This window comes from Erpetoichthys calabaricus, chromosome 14 (genome assembly GCF_900747795.2).
Source record: "Erpetoichthys calabaricus chromosome 14, fErpCal1.3, whole genome shotgun sequence".
Lineage (NCBI taxonomy): Eukaryota > Metazoa > Chordata > Cladistia > Polypteriformes > Polypteridae > Erpetoichthys > Erpetoichthys calabaricus.
In genome coordinates this window covers 62,403,830-62,422,603 of record NC_041407.2, presented here as the reverse complement: position 1 = coordinate 62,422,603, position 18,774 = coordinate 62,403,830, and the positions used below count along the sequence as shown (strand labels likewise).

Below are 18,774 nucleotides of genomic sequence, written 5' to 3'. Positions count from 1 at the left end.
ATTTAATGGCTTTGATTCAATGTCAAACAATTGCTGTGAATTCTTAAAGAGATTTTTGTCAACATCAATAGGAAAACCAGCGTCATATCAGCAAACATGATAATTTTAAGTTAAATTAACTTATATTCATAATGCAAGTATCCTTGTTAGATACATGAAATAAACACCCCTGCTCATTTTTATCAGTGCAGGGAAGTATAAGCTGGTGGCATGTGTAGGTGGGAAGCCTGCTTATAAAATCTGGATCTTAGGAATGCAATGACCGTTGGGCTAAAAGTATAAGTAGGAGGAATGTTTACAGGTGAAATGTAAAGGATGATACACACAATTATGTAAAAGTATGCAAATATCTATTTTCTACTGGCTACACAGTAAGATAGAAAGATGTTCAAATCTACTGCATACAGTAAAATATGATGAAAAAACATTTGATCACTTTGCTGCTGTACGAGATGGGAGACACAAACCCAACCCCAAACAGTACTGACCAAGGTTGCTTCATATTTGGTGTAAATTTTATGGGAGTGTACATCACTGTTGTCAGTGTACTGTGGTTATTTACAACTCTCACAAAAGGACAGATACATGTATATACCATATTTACTCTAACAATAAACTACCCTTTAACTCCTGGATTCAGGATTTGTTCAGCAGGATTTTTAAATGGTGCTGAAAATGAAATGAACAAACTAGAAAAGATTTTCAGTAGCATCCTGGTAAAGGATCTCATACCTGGCTTTCACCTGCATGTAGTGTGCATGCTCTCCCTTAGTTCACTTAGGTTTATCTCCAAGTCCTCCAGTCTTCCAACCATATCCCAAAGATGAGTATGTCAGCAATCCTAAACTGGCCCTGCGGATGTATGCATAAGCGAACCATGCAAAAGACTGGTCCCTTATCCTGAGCTGTTTCCTGCTTTTGCCCATTTGTGCCAGGAAGTGCTATGGCCCTCCATGATCCAGAATTCAATAGGTTTAGGACTGTAAGATTACATAAACATACTTTTGCATAATAAGATCTGAGTTTAAAAGTCACTCCCCAAACATTCTACACGTTAAGTATGACCCACACATGCAATCAACAACTTGTCCAGCTTTCTGAAAAGTCCTAATGTACCTGACATTTGTGGGAGTACAAGCTCCAAATCAGAGAAAGCATACAATGCAAAAGACAAATGGGCCTTAAATAGCAAGTAAGCACAAATTAAGTAACTCTATGAAATTACAGGATGGCACAGTGGTCCGAACTCCTGGAATTAAGTTCCAGCCCAAGTACAGCTTGAGTTGAGTCTGAGAATCCTAACTATGTGAGCACTGACTAATTTTGGGGAACCCAGTTTCCTTATAAAGATGCAGAGGATTGGCTGATTCATGGTTCTATATTATTCCATCCAGTAAGTGTGAGTATGGGTGTGTGTATGTGATGGACTGGAATCCTACCAAGGGCTAGTTTTAGCATAAACATCAGGCTACCCGAACAGGTGTGATCTAATATGCACCCTCCCATCTACAAATCTATAATAAACAGGTTCAAAAAATGAATGAATCTCATATTGGAGGTCTCGCATTTCAGAAGAACCATGCATTACATAGCTGTTCTTATTCCATACTGAAAATGTCCTCTTTATTATACTCTGCCCCATCATAGTATGTGTGCATATAATTATGTTTGTGTATGTTGTTTTTTTGTGACCTCACACACACACCATGAGCAATTTCAGTTTGCATATTTGCACTGTGTTTAACAGCCATTGGCCAGCAGTGAACCCGAAATGTCTGAATGAAAAATGCCCCTCAGAAGCAGCCTCTTATCTCCCTTAGCTAAATAGGAGACTCCTATTATCACGTGTACAGGGACTGTTTCTGAACACATTACAAATGGACTGCTTCCTGGCGACATCGACTGAGTTCTCCCTCTCTGACTTAGCCCCCACTTTTAGTACATGGCTCTATCACACCACACTTCACCGCTCCACAGTGGAAAAGGCTGCCAACTACACCAAGTGTTTAATTGGGGTAGGGTCCTAGGGTTATCCTATTCTACCTTTCAGACTCTTTGTTAAATAGACCTGAATGTTTACACTCAGGAGAGAAAGTTTATAGTATTACACATGCATTGAGTATAGGTATCTAACTGTGCCGAAAATATAAGCAGATAAAGTGTCAGTAACAATACAAACTGGATAATAAGCCATTCATCTTGCTAGGAGTTTTAAACATTCAATATGTTTAGACTACCAGGTGGTTATCTGTCTTAGCATGGTAACTGGTCTCTGGCCCGGTGTGGTCTCTTCCCCATAATGGCCACTGCATGTTGAAATGATGGTGAGACATGGCATGATATGGATGGATTAGCTCTCTCTCAGAGTACATATATTATATACACACACACACACACACACACATACACGTGAGGCAGATTACATACACATTATTTTGGAGGGGAGCACAGCATGTCTGTAGACATCTGTAGACCAGTTACAACAAGTCTGGATTTGTTTCAGCATGTAGTACTGTTTTACTTACCATGCGAGTTAGACGAGTGGAAAGTCATTCACCACAATCTTGCAGTTTGAACAATGTGCTAACGTCAAGTTTATGTGCAAATTGGGGAAATCAGCTTCAGATACACAAGTGCTGCAGTGCTGGTAGCATACAAGTCCCCCAGTCTGATCGGCCACTCTCCCAGGAACCTTTTAACTGCCCCTCGTATATAAGGACCAAAGGGGAATTCTAACTGCTCCTACTCCTAAAATGGTTCTAATCAATCCAGTTGAGAATCAGTTGTTCTACTCCTTCCATATTGCATGGTCACAAATAAATAATAATAAAATTATATGTAAATATAATTAAATGTACCATTTATTGTCACATTTTGCAATGCATTTATTTAATTAACTTTGTCTGAAACATTCCACTATACAGAAGCACACACCTTCTGACAGTATGGTTCTTAAGTTCACTAAAGCACAAAATTCCCCCGTCTCACAATTTTATGCAACCTTTTTAGGTTTTTCATACAACAATTGCAAATCTAAATCATTATAAGTCAACTATAAATTTCACCTTTTGATAGCTGTCCAGGTATAATATACTAGACTTTGCAAAGTAGTTAATTTAGTCTTAATGAAATCAGTCACTAAATCTGAATTCCAATCAATTATTTAAAACCGCAACTATACACATTAAATACATAAACATATATACAAGTAGACAAAATAACAGGGGGGAAAAACACAAAACTACTTCCTTTCAAACAAATTACCAGACTTCAATTTTCTCCTTCCTGAAAAGTCATTTTAATGTCCCTTCTAATTCAGACAATTTCTGATGTCCTGCAAACCAACTTAGTTTTCTGCCCCTACTGCAGTTCTGATGTACTGTCTGCATATTGCACTTTTTTCTTTGTTTTTGTTTTAACATACATAAGCTTCATTGTCTCTTTTCTGTCTCACCCTGGGAAAAACTATACCCCCAGAAAGTTCTTTTCTAAAGGAAAACACGTTAAATTTTATTTAATGCTTTACCAAATCAAATCAAGAAGTGTTACACCAAGCTGGAGAATGTTGACATGCTGCATGTTGATTAGTAAATGCAAATAAGAATTTCACTGTAATCTGTACACGGAACCCTATAATCCCATAAACCTACAAGAGGCATACATGTATACTTAAGGAAAAAAAAAAACACAACATCTACTTTAACAAGAAAACTATAGTTATAGCTTGTGTATTTTAACAAAAAGCTGTCAATTTGTTTTATACCTTCTGACATTAAATAGTACAGCTTGTACAGCAAGGCACTGCAACATGGTAAATGCACAAATAATATTATGTTTATTCAACAAGGTCCAGGATGAATAAAGTCTGATGAAACCACTCTCAAAAAGGCAATAATTCAAAGCTTAGGTCATGGCAACACAAAAGCCACATTCAGTTTTCTATGCATTCCATAATGTATCAAATGTCAACAGAAAACAGAAAGGGAGCCTTTGGCATGCTGCAAGTACTATCCAACACCAGGGATTTAACCACTCCATAGTCCATCCGTTATCCAACCTGCTATATCCTAACTACAGGGTCATGGGGGGTCTGCTGGAGCCAATCCCAGCCAACACAGGGTGCAAGGCAGGAAACAAACCCCGGGCAGGGCGCCAGCCCACCACAGGGCATGCACACACACACCAAGCACACACTAGGGACAATTTAGAATCGCCCATCCACCTAACCTGCATGTCTTTGGACTGTGGGAGGAAACCGGAGGAAACCCACGCAGACACGGGGAGAACATGCAAAATCCACGCAGGAAGTAAACCCAGGTCTCCTAACTGCGCCACCGTGCCACCTCTCATTTTTATTGTTATTTCAATATTTCTCTCACTCTGTCTATGGATCGACCTGTGTGTTTAAGTATGTATACACTGCATTGAGTTTTTTTTGTGTTTTGCTGCATATTATTTTACATTTCAACTAAATTAATTTTTTACCCAGACATCACTCTGATGTCTGTTAATGTGTGGCTGCTATTCCAGCATATGCTACACCAACATATATTTCACTAAATATTCAAGTGACACTTAAATACCAAATTATAAAACAGCAACCTGAAATACATGCTATTTACTTCTTTATTTCAAACACAATACTTTTTTTTTTTTTTTAATTGGCCTCTTAAAGAAGAAAGCATTTACTGCCACATATAATCAGAAGAAAAGAATGTCTAATCTCATCTTTGATTTGCATGAACCTCAGTGGCTGCTGACATGAAAGGAATTCACTTTGGCTTGATGGTGCACAAAAACAGGCCTGGGGACTTCACAGCACTCACAAAACAGCTTTCAGGTGCACTTGGTAAAGTTTTGTTCTTTTCATTATCTTTTTTTTTTTTTTTTTACAGAAAAGACAAACACTAATTACTCATGCAAAACCATGGTTTTGCCAGTAACTTGTTCCTATGTACCCCTCACAGTCATGAATCTTTACAAAATTATATTTCTTTTACACACCAATGGGATGTAAAAAAATGTTTTGGTCTATATATCACAATGGGGAACTTGTATACAATAAATGCACACATCAGACACCTCCCACTTGCTACTGCTGCCTCTACTCTGCTCTATCACCTTCACTTTCCTTCCCAACACTAATAGTAAAGTTTCTGGGAGAATATGCTGCAACCTTGCTTCCACTTTGGAAAGATGAGCTCTGAGCAGTTGTCAAAAGTTTGCCTAAATGAACTTGGGTCAAATTCAAGACTAGCTATTTAGTGGATCACCACAAACCTATACAAAGAGGCTCTGGCATCCTTCAACATCTGCAATAAGATGCTGCAGATGTTCTACCAGACGGTTGTGGCGAGTGCCCTCTTCTACGTGGTGGTGTGCTGGGGAGGCAGCATAAAAAAGAGACACGCCTCACGCCTGGACAAACTGGTGAGGAAGGCAGGCTCTATTGTAGGCACAGAGCTGGACAGTTTCACATCTGTGGTGGAGTGATGGGCGCTGAGCAGGCTCCTGTCAATCATGGAGAATCCGCTGTATCCACTAAACAGTATCATCTCCAGACAGGGGAGCAGCTTCAGCAACAGACTGCTGTCACTGTCCTGCTCCACTGACAAACTGAGGAGATCGTTCCTCCCCCACACTATGCGACTCTTCAATTCCACCCGGGGGGTTAAACGTTAACATTATACAAAGATATTGTCTGTCTGTATACCTGCATTGTTATCACTCTTTAATTTAATATTGTCTTTATCAGTATGCTGCTGCTGGAGTATGTGAATTTCCCCTTGGGATTAATAAAGTATCTATCTATCTAAACACTGGCTCTCACAACGAACACCAGAAGGAGCTACACACATTCCACCTACTGTATATTATCCTGGTAGCACTGTTCTACCTCATGGAACTGTGTTATTCTTAGTCCAACAGCATCAACTTCAAATGATGGCATTCTCAGTCTTGAGTGTCTCTTTCATGCTAACTCTATTATTATAGAGTCTAATAGGTAAGGTTATGTACTAAAAACTTCCAAGTCTACGAGACCCCAGAGGTCTATTCTCTCCAAGATGTTGCTTCCTAGAGGTTTTTTCTTTTTTACATCTTCCATGTTAAACACTGTTCATAGCTATTAAAAAGTATAATATAGTGTATTACATTATCAGTTTTATGATAAATAGATTCAAAGTTCACAGATGAACTTTTTTTTATAAACACTTGATAGTTTAAACAATTTATAAATGTTTATTATTTTAATTAGTATAATTCTATATAGAATTTCAGGGTCATATTTTAGTAGCATCGAGTTTAATCGTTATATTTTTCTTAAGGTAACATTTTGTTAATAACTTTGCCATTCAAAGTAACAATGATGATTATCCATCCATCCATTTTCCAACCCGCTGAATCCGAACACAGGGTCACGGGGGTCTGCTGGAGCCAATCCCAGCCAACACAGGGCACAAGGCAGGGAACCAATCCTGGGCAGGGTGCCAACCCACCGCAGGACACACACAAACACACCCACACACCAAGCACACACTAGGGCCAATTTAGAATCGCCAATCCACCTAACCTGCATGTCTTTGGACTGTGGGAGGAAACCAGAGCGCCCGGAGGAAACCCACGCAGACACGGGGAGAACATGCAAACTCCACGCAGGGAGGACCCGGGAAGCGAACCCAGGTCCCCAGATCTCCCAACTGCGAGGCAGCAGCGCTACCCACTGCGCCACCGTGCCGCCCAATGATGATTATAATAAGGGTAAATTATTAACAAATATTTTTTAAAGTAACAATGTCCATTCTATATAATAGAAAGTTTCAACAATGATTTAAATAAGATATAACATTTACTTTCTTTTACGGTTATGAAACATACTTTATAATAAAATATACACCTTTCACTATTATTTGACTTCATTAATTTCACAATAGTGGATTCATTTGAAATCTCTACCAACTATAGTTAACTTTGATGTTTGCAGAATAAATTCTTTACATGCACCAGAATGTGCCGCCAAATTCCTGTGAAGTGCTTAGTAGGAGTCTGGTATGAGGAAGTCCTTGCTGCAAGGAAACATATCCTCTGAAGCACACGTCCCTGTCTGTACAGCACACAATGTTCCCTTTTGTGAGCAATATACACGCTATTGGTGTTCAGCATTAGCATCTGTTCAAGGTGCATTATACCAGTAGTAAGATGGCTACCCAATGAACCATGTATGAGAACAGTTAAAAAATGGGTAGACACATATTTCAATTTATGTGAAAATGTAATACACTGTCCTGTTGTTTTCCCCACAGAGGCCTAGAGATGCAAACCAGTACTTCACCAACCTCAGTGTCAACTTCTTCGAATTCAACAACTAAATCCACGGAGCAGTTACTTTATCAGAGTAAGATGAAATTTCTCTTTCATTGAATGACACATTCAAGATTTCTTTTTTCTAAATCTGGACAAAAAAAAATCACTCTACAAAACTACTGCATTTTTATTGGCAAACAATTTACTATTGCACATTTTCTTGAACGGGACAGCCTACTCAAAGGAAAGCAAGCATTAGGTAAAACGACATTATTCTCCAACAACATTCCAAACAATGATTTTGGGGGGGCAAGTGAAACAGCCAGTTTTTGTTCAAGCCAAAAACTTAACTGAAAAAGAAAATAAAAAAGCTGTAGGATTAATCAATAACTCATATTTTACTGGATGGCTTATTTCAGCTCTGCCTGCAGTTGAGATGGTCAAGTTCAGTCCTGTGGCCCAATTTAATAGCAGGTTTTTGCTCCAAGTACTTCCACAATCAATGAGCTATTCTACTTTGTAACTGATTTTTTATTTAATTAGCTGCTGGTATTTTTCTTCTCATTTTTTTTTGTATTCAGACAAGTATAGCAGTGTGAGATTTATATTTATAGGAAATTTATAAATATTTGTATGTTTATCAGACCTCTAACTCTTTAACTCTTATTTTTCATTCTATTTATTTAAATGTTTCTGTAGAGATTGCTCACTTAATTGTATCGTAACAATGACAAAGACCAGCAGAGTAGACACCAGGGCAAACAAAACTAAATGCTGAAAGGATGCTATTACTTAAGTGTCATACCCTCAGGCGTGGTCATTAGTAAATAAATGCAGAAAAAGGAGGCACCAAGATTGATCCAAAAGTGTCAAAAACTAACAATGGGTTTGGCTTTTCATTCATCTGCATAAATACATTTTTGTTTAATGCAAAGGAACCTACATTGTCCAACCCCACAACATATACCATTTATTTATAGTACACACACACAAAATATTGTGAAGGTTTGAGTTTGAATTATTGACAGATGTGCAATTTTAAGTGTTCCTGAACCTCATCTTTCCAAGAGATGGCTGTCCCTATCTATGTGAAGTTGAATGTCAGTATAAATGATTAATAAAAAATGAAAATGAATCTCAGCAAATTTATTAGACCGAATATTAGAAGTCTTTTCATTTTAAGCAAATTACTCCAGTAGCTATTCTATAGAGATAATTATTGTGTTTACTGGGCACATTCATGCACAATCCGCAGTCCATTTGGTGCAAAAGAATACAGCTATCAGTAAATACCTGTCAACTGTCAAATACCTGTACAATGTTAACAATCAGCTCTCTTTCAAAATTTCCAAAATCTCTTCTTTTATAAAAGACTGCAGTTAGCTACTGCAATTGTGTAACTAATTAATAAGTGCATTTAGTACTATAAATACTGCATGTTACACTGCAAAAGATTAATGGCACACAGTTTATATAGTGTATTTAAAAAATAACAAACTTAAATTATGATTTTAATGTTCTTTGCAATATGTACCAAAATAGAGACATGTAAAGCATGTTTGCAAAACTAAATGTGCAACTCCTGCCACATGCAGTGGCTATAAAAGTATTCATTCTTTGGACCTTTCACATTTTGTGTTACATCATGGAATCATGATGACTTTTTGCTACTCATCAACACAAAGTACTCTGTAATGTAACAGTGAACAAAAAAAAATATTCAATACATTTTTCTAAATGAATTAAAAATATTCACACCTCAGGATATAAAAAAATCTAAGATAATGAATATATCCCAAAGCACACTGAAATTGATCAATAAAAGTGTGAGACAATAACTAACAACTGTGGATCTACCCAGAACTGGCTGTCATCCAAAAATGAGTGTCTAGGCAAGAAGACCTTAAGTCAGGGGGCAGAGATTGAAGAAACTGTGTATAACACAGCAATTCACTTCATAAATCTGTTTTGGATGGAAAAGTGAAGAGTACTTTTTTTCTTTAAGAAAAAAAGCCTTATATCATGTTTTAGCTATAGTAGGGAGTCTCAATGATCTGAAAGATAGACAGATAATTTCTTCTTGGGGACAAATAAAGTTAAAATTTTACAGATGCTCAAAAAAAAACCAAACAATTGTGATTAAAAAGAGACACCCCCCACCAATCACCCAACCCCCACCCCACCACACCCCCTATGGTTTGAATAAGAAAGATCTGCTACTCTCAATAACAGGCTTGTAAGTGGCAGCAAGATGAGGTTAGACCTGCTTGGATTGTGCCATAGGTTTATATTTAAGGCATGAGACCAGAATTGAACTTGCTAAGCACTCTATTTTGCACAATCTTACCATTGTAGATCTACAGTTAGGTCCATAAATATTTGGACAGAGACAACTTTTTCTAATTTTAGTTCTGTACATTACCACAATCAATTTTAAATGAAACAACTCAGATGCAGTTGAACTGCAGACTTTCAGTTTTAATTCAGTGGGGTGAACAAAACGATTGCATAAAAATGTGAGGCAACTAAAGCATTTTTTAACACAATCCCTTCATTTCAGGTGCTCAAAAGTAATTGAACAAATTAAATAACTGGAAATCAAATGTTCATTTCTAATACTTGGTTGAAAACCCTTTGCTGGTAGTGACAGCCTGAAGTCTTGAACTCATGGACATCACCAGATGCTGGGTTACCTCCTTTTTAATGCTCTGCCAGGCCTTTACTGCAGCGGCTTTCAGTTGCTGTTTGTTTGTGGGCCTTTCTGTCTGAAGTTTAGTCTTCAACAAGTGAAATGCATGCTCAATAGGGTTAAGATCAGGTGACTGACTTGGCCATTCAAGAATTTTCCACTTCTTTGCTTTAATAAACTCCTGGGTTGCTTTGACTGTATGTTTTGGGTCATTGTCCATCTGTATCATGAAACGCCGCCCAATCAATTTGACTGCATTTAGCTGGATCTGAGCAGACAGTATGTCTCTTAACACCTCAGAAGTCATTCAGCTGCTTCTGTCCTGTGTCACATCATCAATAAACACTAGTGTTCCACTGACAGGCATGCACGCCCAAGCCATCACACTGCCTCCACCATGTTTTACAGATGATGTGGTATGCTTTGGAGAAGGCGTGGAACAGCTCATTATCCATACTTTTTTCTTGCCATCATTCTGGTAGAGGTTGATCTTGGTTTCATCTGTCCAAAGAATGTTTTTCCAGAACTGTGCTGGCTTTTTTAGATGTTCTTTAGCAAAGTCCAATCTAGCCTTTCTATTCTTGAGGCTTATGAGTGGCTTGCACCTTGCAGTGCACCCTCTGTATTTACTTTCATGCAGTCTTCTCATATTGGTAGACTTGGATATCGATACGCCTATCCCCTGGAGAGTGTTGTTCACTTAGTTGGCTGTTGTGAAGGGGTTTCTCTTCACCATGGAAATGATTTTGCGATCATCCACCACTGTTGTCTTCCGTGGACGTCCAGGTCTTTTTGCGTTGCTCAGTTCACCAGTGTTTGCTTTCTTTCTCAGGATGTACCAAACTGTAGATTTTGCCACTCGTAATATTGTAGCAATTTCTCGGATGTTTTTTTTCTGTTTTCGCAGCTTAAGCATGGCTTCTTTCACCTGCATGGAGAGCTCCTTTGACCATATGTTGTCTGTTCATAGCAAAATCTTCTACATGTAAGCATCCATCCATTTTCCAACCCGCTGAATCCGAGCACAGGGTCACGGGGGGTCTGCTGGAGCCAATCCCAGCCAACACAGGGCACAAGGCAGGAACCAATCCTGGGCAGGGTGCCAACCCACCGCAGGACACACACAAACTAGGGCCAATTCAGAATTGCCAATCCACCTAACCTGCATGTCTTTGGACTGTGGGAGGAAACCGGAGCGCCCGGAGGAAACCCACGCAGACACGGGGAGAACATGCAAACTCCACACACGGAGGACCCGGGAAGCGAACCCGGGTCTCCTAACTGCGAGGCAGCAGCGCTACCACTGCGCCACCGTGCCGCCCCCACATGTAAGCACCACACCTCAAATCAACTCCAGGCCTTTTATCTGCTTAATTGATAATGACAGAACGACGGACTTGCCCACACCTGCCCATGAAATAGCCTTTGAGTCAACTGTCCAATTACTTTTGAGCCCCTGAAACTGAAGGGATTGTATTAAAAAATGCATTAGTTGCCTCACATTTTTATGCAATCGTTTTGTTCACCCCACTGAATTAAAGCTGAAAGTCTGCACTTCAACTGCATCTGAGTTGTTTCATTTAAAATTCATTGTGGTAATGTACAGAACCAAAATTAGAAAAAAGTTGTCTCTATTTATGGACCTAACTGTATATCAGACCAAGAATACCATCTCTACAGTGAAGCATCGTGGTGGTGTTATTATGCATCAAAGAAGCTTCTCTATTGCAAAAACTGTAAAACTCACACAGACAGAAGGAAACATTTATGGGACACAGTACAGAAAAATTCAGAGAAACCCCTGCTGCAATTAACAAGAATACTGGGACTTGGAAGATGATACATCTGAAAATTTTCAGTTAAATACATCATGGGTCCATGTAGTTGGACAATAAAATGTGACAAAGTACAAAAAGGATGAATATTTTTAATCAAATCAAAACAAATTAATTTTGCAGGCCAGTAATCACAAAAAGTATGGAAATTATTGCACTTTCTATACTATTCATTTGTTAATAAGTGTGTGACATATTTATCACTCAAGCTAGCATAGAAAGAATGTGACAGACTAGAAATTCATCACCAGACTAGGAAAAATATATTTGATACCATGTTATGCAATGTATCTGTAGCCACACTGCCTTAATAAAACTATTTTAAAGAAAGCATTTGCAACTGTATAAATTAGAGTAGTATTTCATATGAATATTGGTTAAAATTAGTCTAATTGTTCACTGTATGCCTCTTACCATTTCTCTAATTTTCAAAACCGCTTGCTTTTGATAAGTTTGTATTGTTAATTTTCCATCTATTTATAAAATTCAGCTTTTTTAGCTTTATTCATGAGAAAAACTGTTCACCATGAAACTTCAAAATGAACTCAAGAAGCCAATAGGTTTCCAAAACACATGGATATGTTGCTCTTATTTGCTCCATTCTTTTTTGGCATCTTAGATTTGACATGTGTTTTTACATTGTTTATTTTAATGCTTTTTTGTACAGTACTTTGGTGCAACTTCTGTTGTTTTAAATGTGCTCTTATAAATAAATAATCTAATGTTATTTGACCATATGCAGTTCAAAATTAGTTTTGGCAGACAGTACATCATAAAAACTCACACAAGTAAACATGTGCAATTAATTTTACACTGGCAAAAAATGAAGGCAAAGGAATGGAACATTTACTTGACGCTTGGTATTCAAAAGATTTGGGGTCACTTGTGTGTCCAGTTATGTTTCTCTTTTTACCATATTAGCTAGAGGTAGGTGGCGCAGTGGTAGTGCTGCTGCTTTGCAGTAAGGAGACTGTGGAAGATTGTGGGTTCGCTTCCCGGTTCCTCCCTGTGTGGATAGCGCTTTGAGTACTGAGAAAAGCGCTATATAAATGTAATGAATTATTAAAGAAGTGATTATTTCAGCCTTTAAAGGTGGTCAGATCTCAGGCATATTATTTCTTAATATGGCTACCACCCTTCTACCTCTAGCTGTGGGCGCTTGCTTTCTGCCTGTTTATATGGTAAAAGGTCATCTCATAATTGCCCTCTCTGCTAAAACTTTTAGTCTTCTCTGCACAAACATTTATTCACGTAGTTAATGTTCAGTTTCTCCTTCATTATAATCAGGGAACCAGAACTAAAAGATTTAAAATGTCTTCACATTTGAGTGACAGTTAAAAGAGGGATGAAGAAGGTGGATCTGCAAAAGACAAAACAAAGCTTATTAACAGGGATGAAATGGATTAAGTGGGATTGAGAATGTTATGTTAGAAACAAAATGTTTCTTTTGGGAAAGACGCTGAATAAAATGATTACAAACAAAACCAATATAAACCATTATACAGTAACTTATAACAAAAACAAAATGTGAGTAATATGACAACACTACAAAACTTTATTCTCAACAGAAATTACTAAGTAATGCGGAAGTAGAATTTTATTATAACACAAACACATTACCAAACACACCATGGAAATATCACCAACTTATATTTCTGTGAATTATAAATTGAAAAATAGGATGTTATGACTGATGTACAACAGACCGGTTTTTATACAAAAAACAATATAATTTGCATAACAACTGGAAGATAGCTAGAAATTTTAATAAGAGTATGTTACGGTCAAAATATACACAAAGAATAACTTGAAATAAAGGCTTTGAAATATGTGTTTAAACACATACAGATAAATATTTTCTGAATAGTTATGACAAAGATATATAACTGCATAATAATAAATATAGCCCACTTAACTGTGTACAATATAGCCATCTTTACAATACAATAAATACTTATCAGTTAGGCAAATATAATTAAAACTTGTTATGTAATACCATAGGAATAATAAAAGTACTCTATGAAAGGAGAGTATAAGCTTGCACTGCTATTTCATATTGCTGGACAACAATGTAGTAATAATTCTGAAAATTATACCACAGTGTCTGGAATAGATCAACCTGTCTGAGAGCACTTGACAACACTTATGCGTAGGCTTGTTATCAGACTCTGCATTTTAACTACTAGTCCTGTACATATCTACCACAAAAAAAAGAACAGAATTTATTGTCTGAAAATATCCAGTCACTGAATGCATACTATTAAGTGTCAAACTTGATCTTAACAGAAACCAGCCCTGCTGGTTGTGTGCGGGTGTGAGAAACTTCAACAATGCTGTCATTACTGACTTATCTTTTGACAGGTATACATATCCTAAATACTCACTGTCAGGAAACCACCATCAACCACAAATGGCCACAACCTTAATTATCTTTGTTTGAAAATAATGTATCTTGTTCTTTTAAAATGTTTCTACACAAATTGTAATTTACAGAATATATTTATCTTTATATGAAATATTTTACACCCAATTTATTTGATATAAATTATTCAGATTTTACCCCCAGGTCAAACTTGTCTAAAATTTAACTTTTATAATTTACGTATTTCCTTTCCAAACAGTGCTTAAAAATAATATTATATACACATGATCTGTTTATGGAACCTACTGTTTAAAAAGAATTGGTTTTACAATTTTATTACATTTACAGTTATTTAGTAGAATACTCCTTTTGGCTAGGTTTTTCAGTAAAATACAATCAATAAATTTCCATAATTTGTTCTATGTGTATTTAGGATGCATATTTTATGCATTCCTGTGATAGTTTTTTTTTTTTTTTTTAGAATTTCCCTTAACAGTCTATTATTATTCTGTGTTTCAATCAAGTCATATGGAAATGTCAAGTGGTAATGGTTCAGTTTTTACATCAAAACTATGCAGTCACCATATGTTTCAATACAGTTAACAAATTATCCTTTTAATGTATCCTTAATGAAAATACTTGAAAACAACTACTCGGAGTTAATTTTAAAATCCAAGATCTAATTATTTAGAAAGTAAACTCCATAAATGTTCTTTGACATTTTTTATTTCTCAGGTCTGCAGAACAAGTTATTATTTCAGTAACCAAGCAAACCTACTTTTGTAAAATAAAATATAGTCTGAAATTAAAATTGAGATGAAACCTGAGACTTAATACTAATGTGAAAGGGGCTACATATTTAAATACAGTATGCTTGATTAGTATTTTGAACTACTGTTTCCATTTCCAGATCACCAAATGAACTTTATTTTTTTCATCTGCAGGCGCAGGGGCCATTATAGCAGCTATTGTTATTTTTATCATCATTGTCTTCGCCATAGTGGTGTTAATACTGAAAACATACAACAAGTAAGTTGTGATGACATCTTTGGGTATACAGTAATAGAAGCAGAGTAAATTTACCAAGTGTATATAATTTAATAGTTAAAAATGTTTTATTGTTTAATTTTTGCAATAACTTAGCGTTTTCAACTAAAGATAAAGAGAAAAGCATTGTTTTAATACAATATATACTGTAATTATGAATATATGACATGTTTCTGGTTGAGAAGCAACAATCATAACAAATTCCTGAAACTTGCAATAAAATGTATGCTTCGCATGATTATCTTTTCAGGCAAACACGAATGAAGAATGAGCTTGCACCAAGGAACACCAAGAAGATGTCAACCAGCATTGCTAAAAGCAGTTCAGCCACTGGAAGTGTAGGCCAGAACAACATTGCTATGGGCATCATTGGGCAAAATGGATTTCCTTTAAGTGGTGTGACTGAAAACAGCACATATCACACTCCTGAGAGCTTATTTTCTATACCACTACCAAATGGAAATGTCACAGAGCTGCCAAATGGGAATGTAACAGAAAATCGGTAACAGTCAGCTATGGCCACTTGTTCAGGACTTCAAAGTGTGCCATCATCAGGCATACTCATTGCAGTATGTCAGGTCCTGCTGCTTACACAAGAGTGGAAGCAATGAAAGGAAGACCATCAGCACTGCCTTTTTATGATAAATCTAAGGACAATGGATTAGACTCTGCAATCACTACTAGTGATTTAAATAAAAAGAACAATAAACATGTCTTATTCTGTAGGAATAATGTAGAAATAATACAGTTTTGTAAAAGAACTGTGCATTACTGAATATCTGTACCAGATCCTTTGCACAATGGACAGAGAAACAAAAAAGGAAAATATATACAGCTATTTTGAGATATCATACCACACAATGTCAAACTTTAAGTTGCTGATCTTGTTACCAGAGAATGACAGATTATATGACTAGAAATCATAGCATATCTCAAATTAAATGACTGTGTGATGACTTTCCAGAACAGTTTCCCATTTCCAAACTTTCGCAAGCTTGCCCCTTTTTCTGACAGCAAACAGTGATTTGCCTGACAGGGCCAATGCCTGTCTGAAGGTTTTACAGGTATGTTGAGTTCATCTGCAATCTTGGCCCTTTTTATATAAAAAAAAAAAAAAAAAAAAAAAAAAGAGCTTTTTCTCATTCCGTCATAGTACATAAAATACATAACATCAGACAGATGAGTCTCTCATCTGTGTGTCAGGTCCAAAACACCAGTATTCCTCATTGCTCTGTGTATATGCCTTGTACCTCTGAGTGAGCACCTCTATAACTTAAGGCATAATCAAACCTATCACTGGGTATGTCAGACTACACTAAACTAAAAAGATTATGTAAATGAAGTCCGCAAATGACAAATACTAGAAAAGTCATGTAATGTGACATGGCCTTTAGGATGTGCTTTATTTCATGGGAGTGTAGCCACAGTTTAAAAATGAAACCAGGATTTAAGCACTATTAAATAGGATTTTTTTTATACGTGACCTACAGCTGTATAATCTAATGCAAAAAATAATATACACAAATTAAAAAAATGTTTATATTTGTTATGATGTAAACATACACAAATGACTGATGTTAAAACAAATATGAATTCCTAAAATTACTTTAGACCAAAATTGCAAACTCAACTCTGCGCCAGTCATATACAATGAATAATTTGTACCCATCAATAAACCAATTGCTTAAATATATACAGATCAACTGCTTCCATGGTCTGTATATCCTTAAAGCTTTTCACTCATATAACTGAGGTGTGTATGGTTTTAACCACTTTTAAACAGAAAAATTGTATTTAAGGGGAGACACCTCACTCTGCCTAGCTCAATTAGTCAGCATAATTTCAGTATCGCATTGGATTTTAAAACACCGAAGGGCATTTCAACAACATTAGATATTTCACAGATGACTCCTACTACCCATCTTAAAAGCTCTTTACTTTCTGCTTCCACCTGTGTCTTTTAAAAAGCATACAGCTTCTGCAGAACAGACCTAGGTGGGGATAATAATAGAACTTGTTTAGTAATCACACAAGGCACTTCAGTTAGAACTAAGCTCCTTTATGACTTTAAACCAGACAGCCCAAATGTCATAGTCTCAGCCAGGCAATCTGGTTCAAAAATATGAAATGAGGATTAAAAATGTTGCCATTCTCAGAAGAAAGAGAGACATTATAAGCCATGATATAAAAATTCTTAACAATAATACACAGATTAACAAGTAATACTTTGTATCGATCTGTTAAGAATTATGAAAAAAGGTTAGCTTAATGGGCATGAATTCTCTCAATTACAAGACTGGACGAAGAACTAGAAACACGTTAATCTGAGATCTGGTAAAAACAAAGAATCGCATGGTTAGGCTGTTTTGATTACACAAGCATACCAAATATGACTAATTGGGAAAGGGTTTCAGGTATAAACATGAACTAGTAACAGAACAATTGTGATGTGATGGGTCCAACTCTGCCATTTTCCATTGCTTTGAAAGTGTTTTACAAACTTGCCATTCCCAAGGTTAAAACTTAAATATTGCTTTCAATACATATTGAGTTGGTGTTGGATATTGGTCCAAATGTCAGGATGTGCAAATTTGTTATGGTTTATTATAGAAATTAATACAAAAAAAAATTGTCTTGGGTAAAGCCAGCATATAATGTACCACAGCCATTAGTTTAAGTTTAAAATCTGCTTAAAAATATGATAAAGTAATTTGAGTGTGTTTCATGCACTTACCAAAAAGCATATTTATTTTACTTTGATCCTACTGGTGAATGGGGCAATTTTCTGAATAAGCCCTTACTTTTGTCTCTGTTTAACAATGTTTTGTAACGTTGTCTACAAAATTAAACCATTTTTCAATTGTCTGTGTTGTACAAATACCAATTTTCAGTTAATGACTATTTTCTTCTAACATTTGAAAAGAAAATGAATGCACTGTACAGTATTTCTAATACATATCCACAGTGTGACTTTACCTGTAAAATATTGTAAGCCATTGTTAATATAAAAAGCAAACTCATTCCCTCTTTAAAGAAAAATCAACTAACTATTTTGCTGAAAGAAAGACTTTGACACTTCATAACGGAAATGACTGTGCCAAGTTTCATTTTGACGAAGAGATTTGTTTTCAAGTGATCATATCTAGACTTAAATCCTGACAGATCGACAGGTACACACATCATTTCAAAAGTAGACAATTCATGCTCAAGGATGCTAAAAGTTGTAAATCTTGTACATATTCAAAGGAGAAATGCTAAACCGCTATAATATATGTTCTATTAGTTACTGGCTTCCTCTCCCATCCAAAAGATTTTTTGGAATAACCATGAATAATCATGTTTGAAAAATAATGAATGAATGGATATTCCCTTAGGTTTGAACACCATGGACTATTTATGTTTTTTAACCTGTAGAAAAACATTTTTTGCATATCTGTTGGAAGAATGGATCTTGGACTGTAAGAGGTTTATATGTATTGTTCTGTTTAGAGGAAAAAAAGATTGCTGACCTGTATGTGTGGCCAATTCCTATAATATAT

General features: G+C 36.3%; 1 protein-coding gene across 1 annotated transcript in view; it reads left to right on the top strand.

Annotated features, from left to right (window-relative positions):
- Positions 1–18,113, top strand: part of LOC114664802 (noncompact myelin-associated protein-like) — a 52,982-nt gene extending 34,869 nt beyond the window's left edge. Inside the window, exons 2-4 of the mRNA XM_028819078.2 lie at positions 7,302–7,393; positions 15,133–15,217; positions 15,486–18,113. Of these exons, the coding sequence (XP_028674911.1) occupies positions 7,312–7,393; positions 15,133–15,217; positions 15,486–15,741 (423 nt within the window). The 5' untranslated portion in view covers positions 7,302–7,311 and the 3' untranslated portion in view covers positions 15,742–18,113. The remainder of the gene's footprint in view (positions 1–7,301; positions 7,394–15,132; positions 15,218–15,485) is intronic.
- The last annotated feature ends 661 nt before the right edge of the window (positions 18,114–18,774 follow it).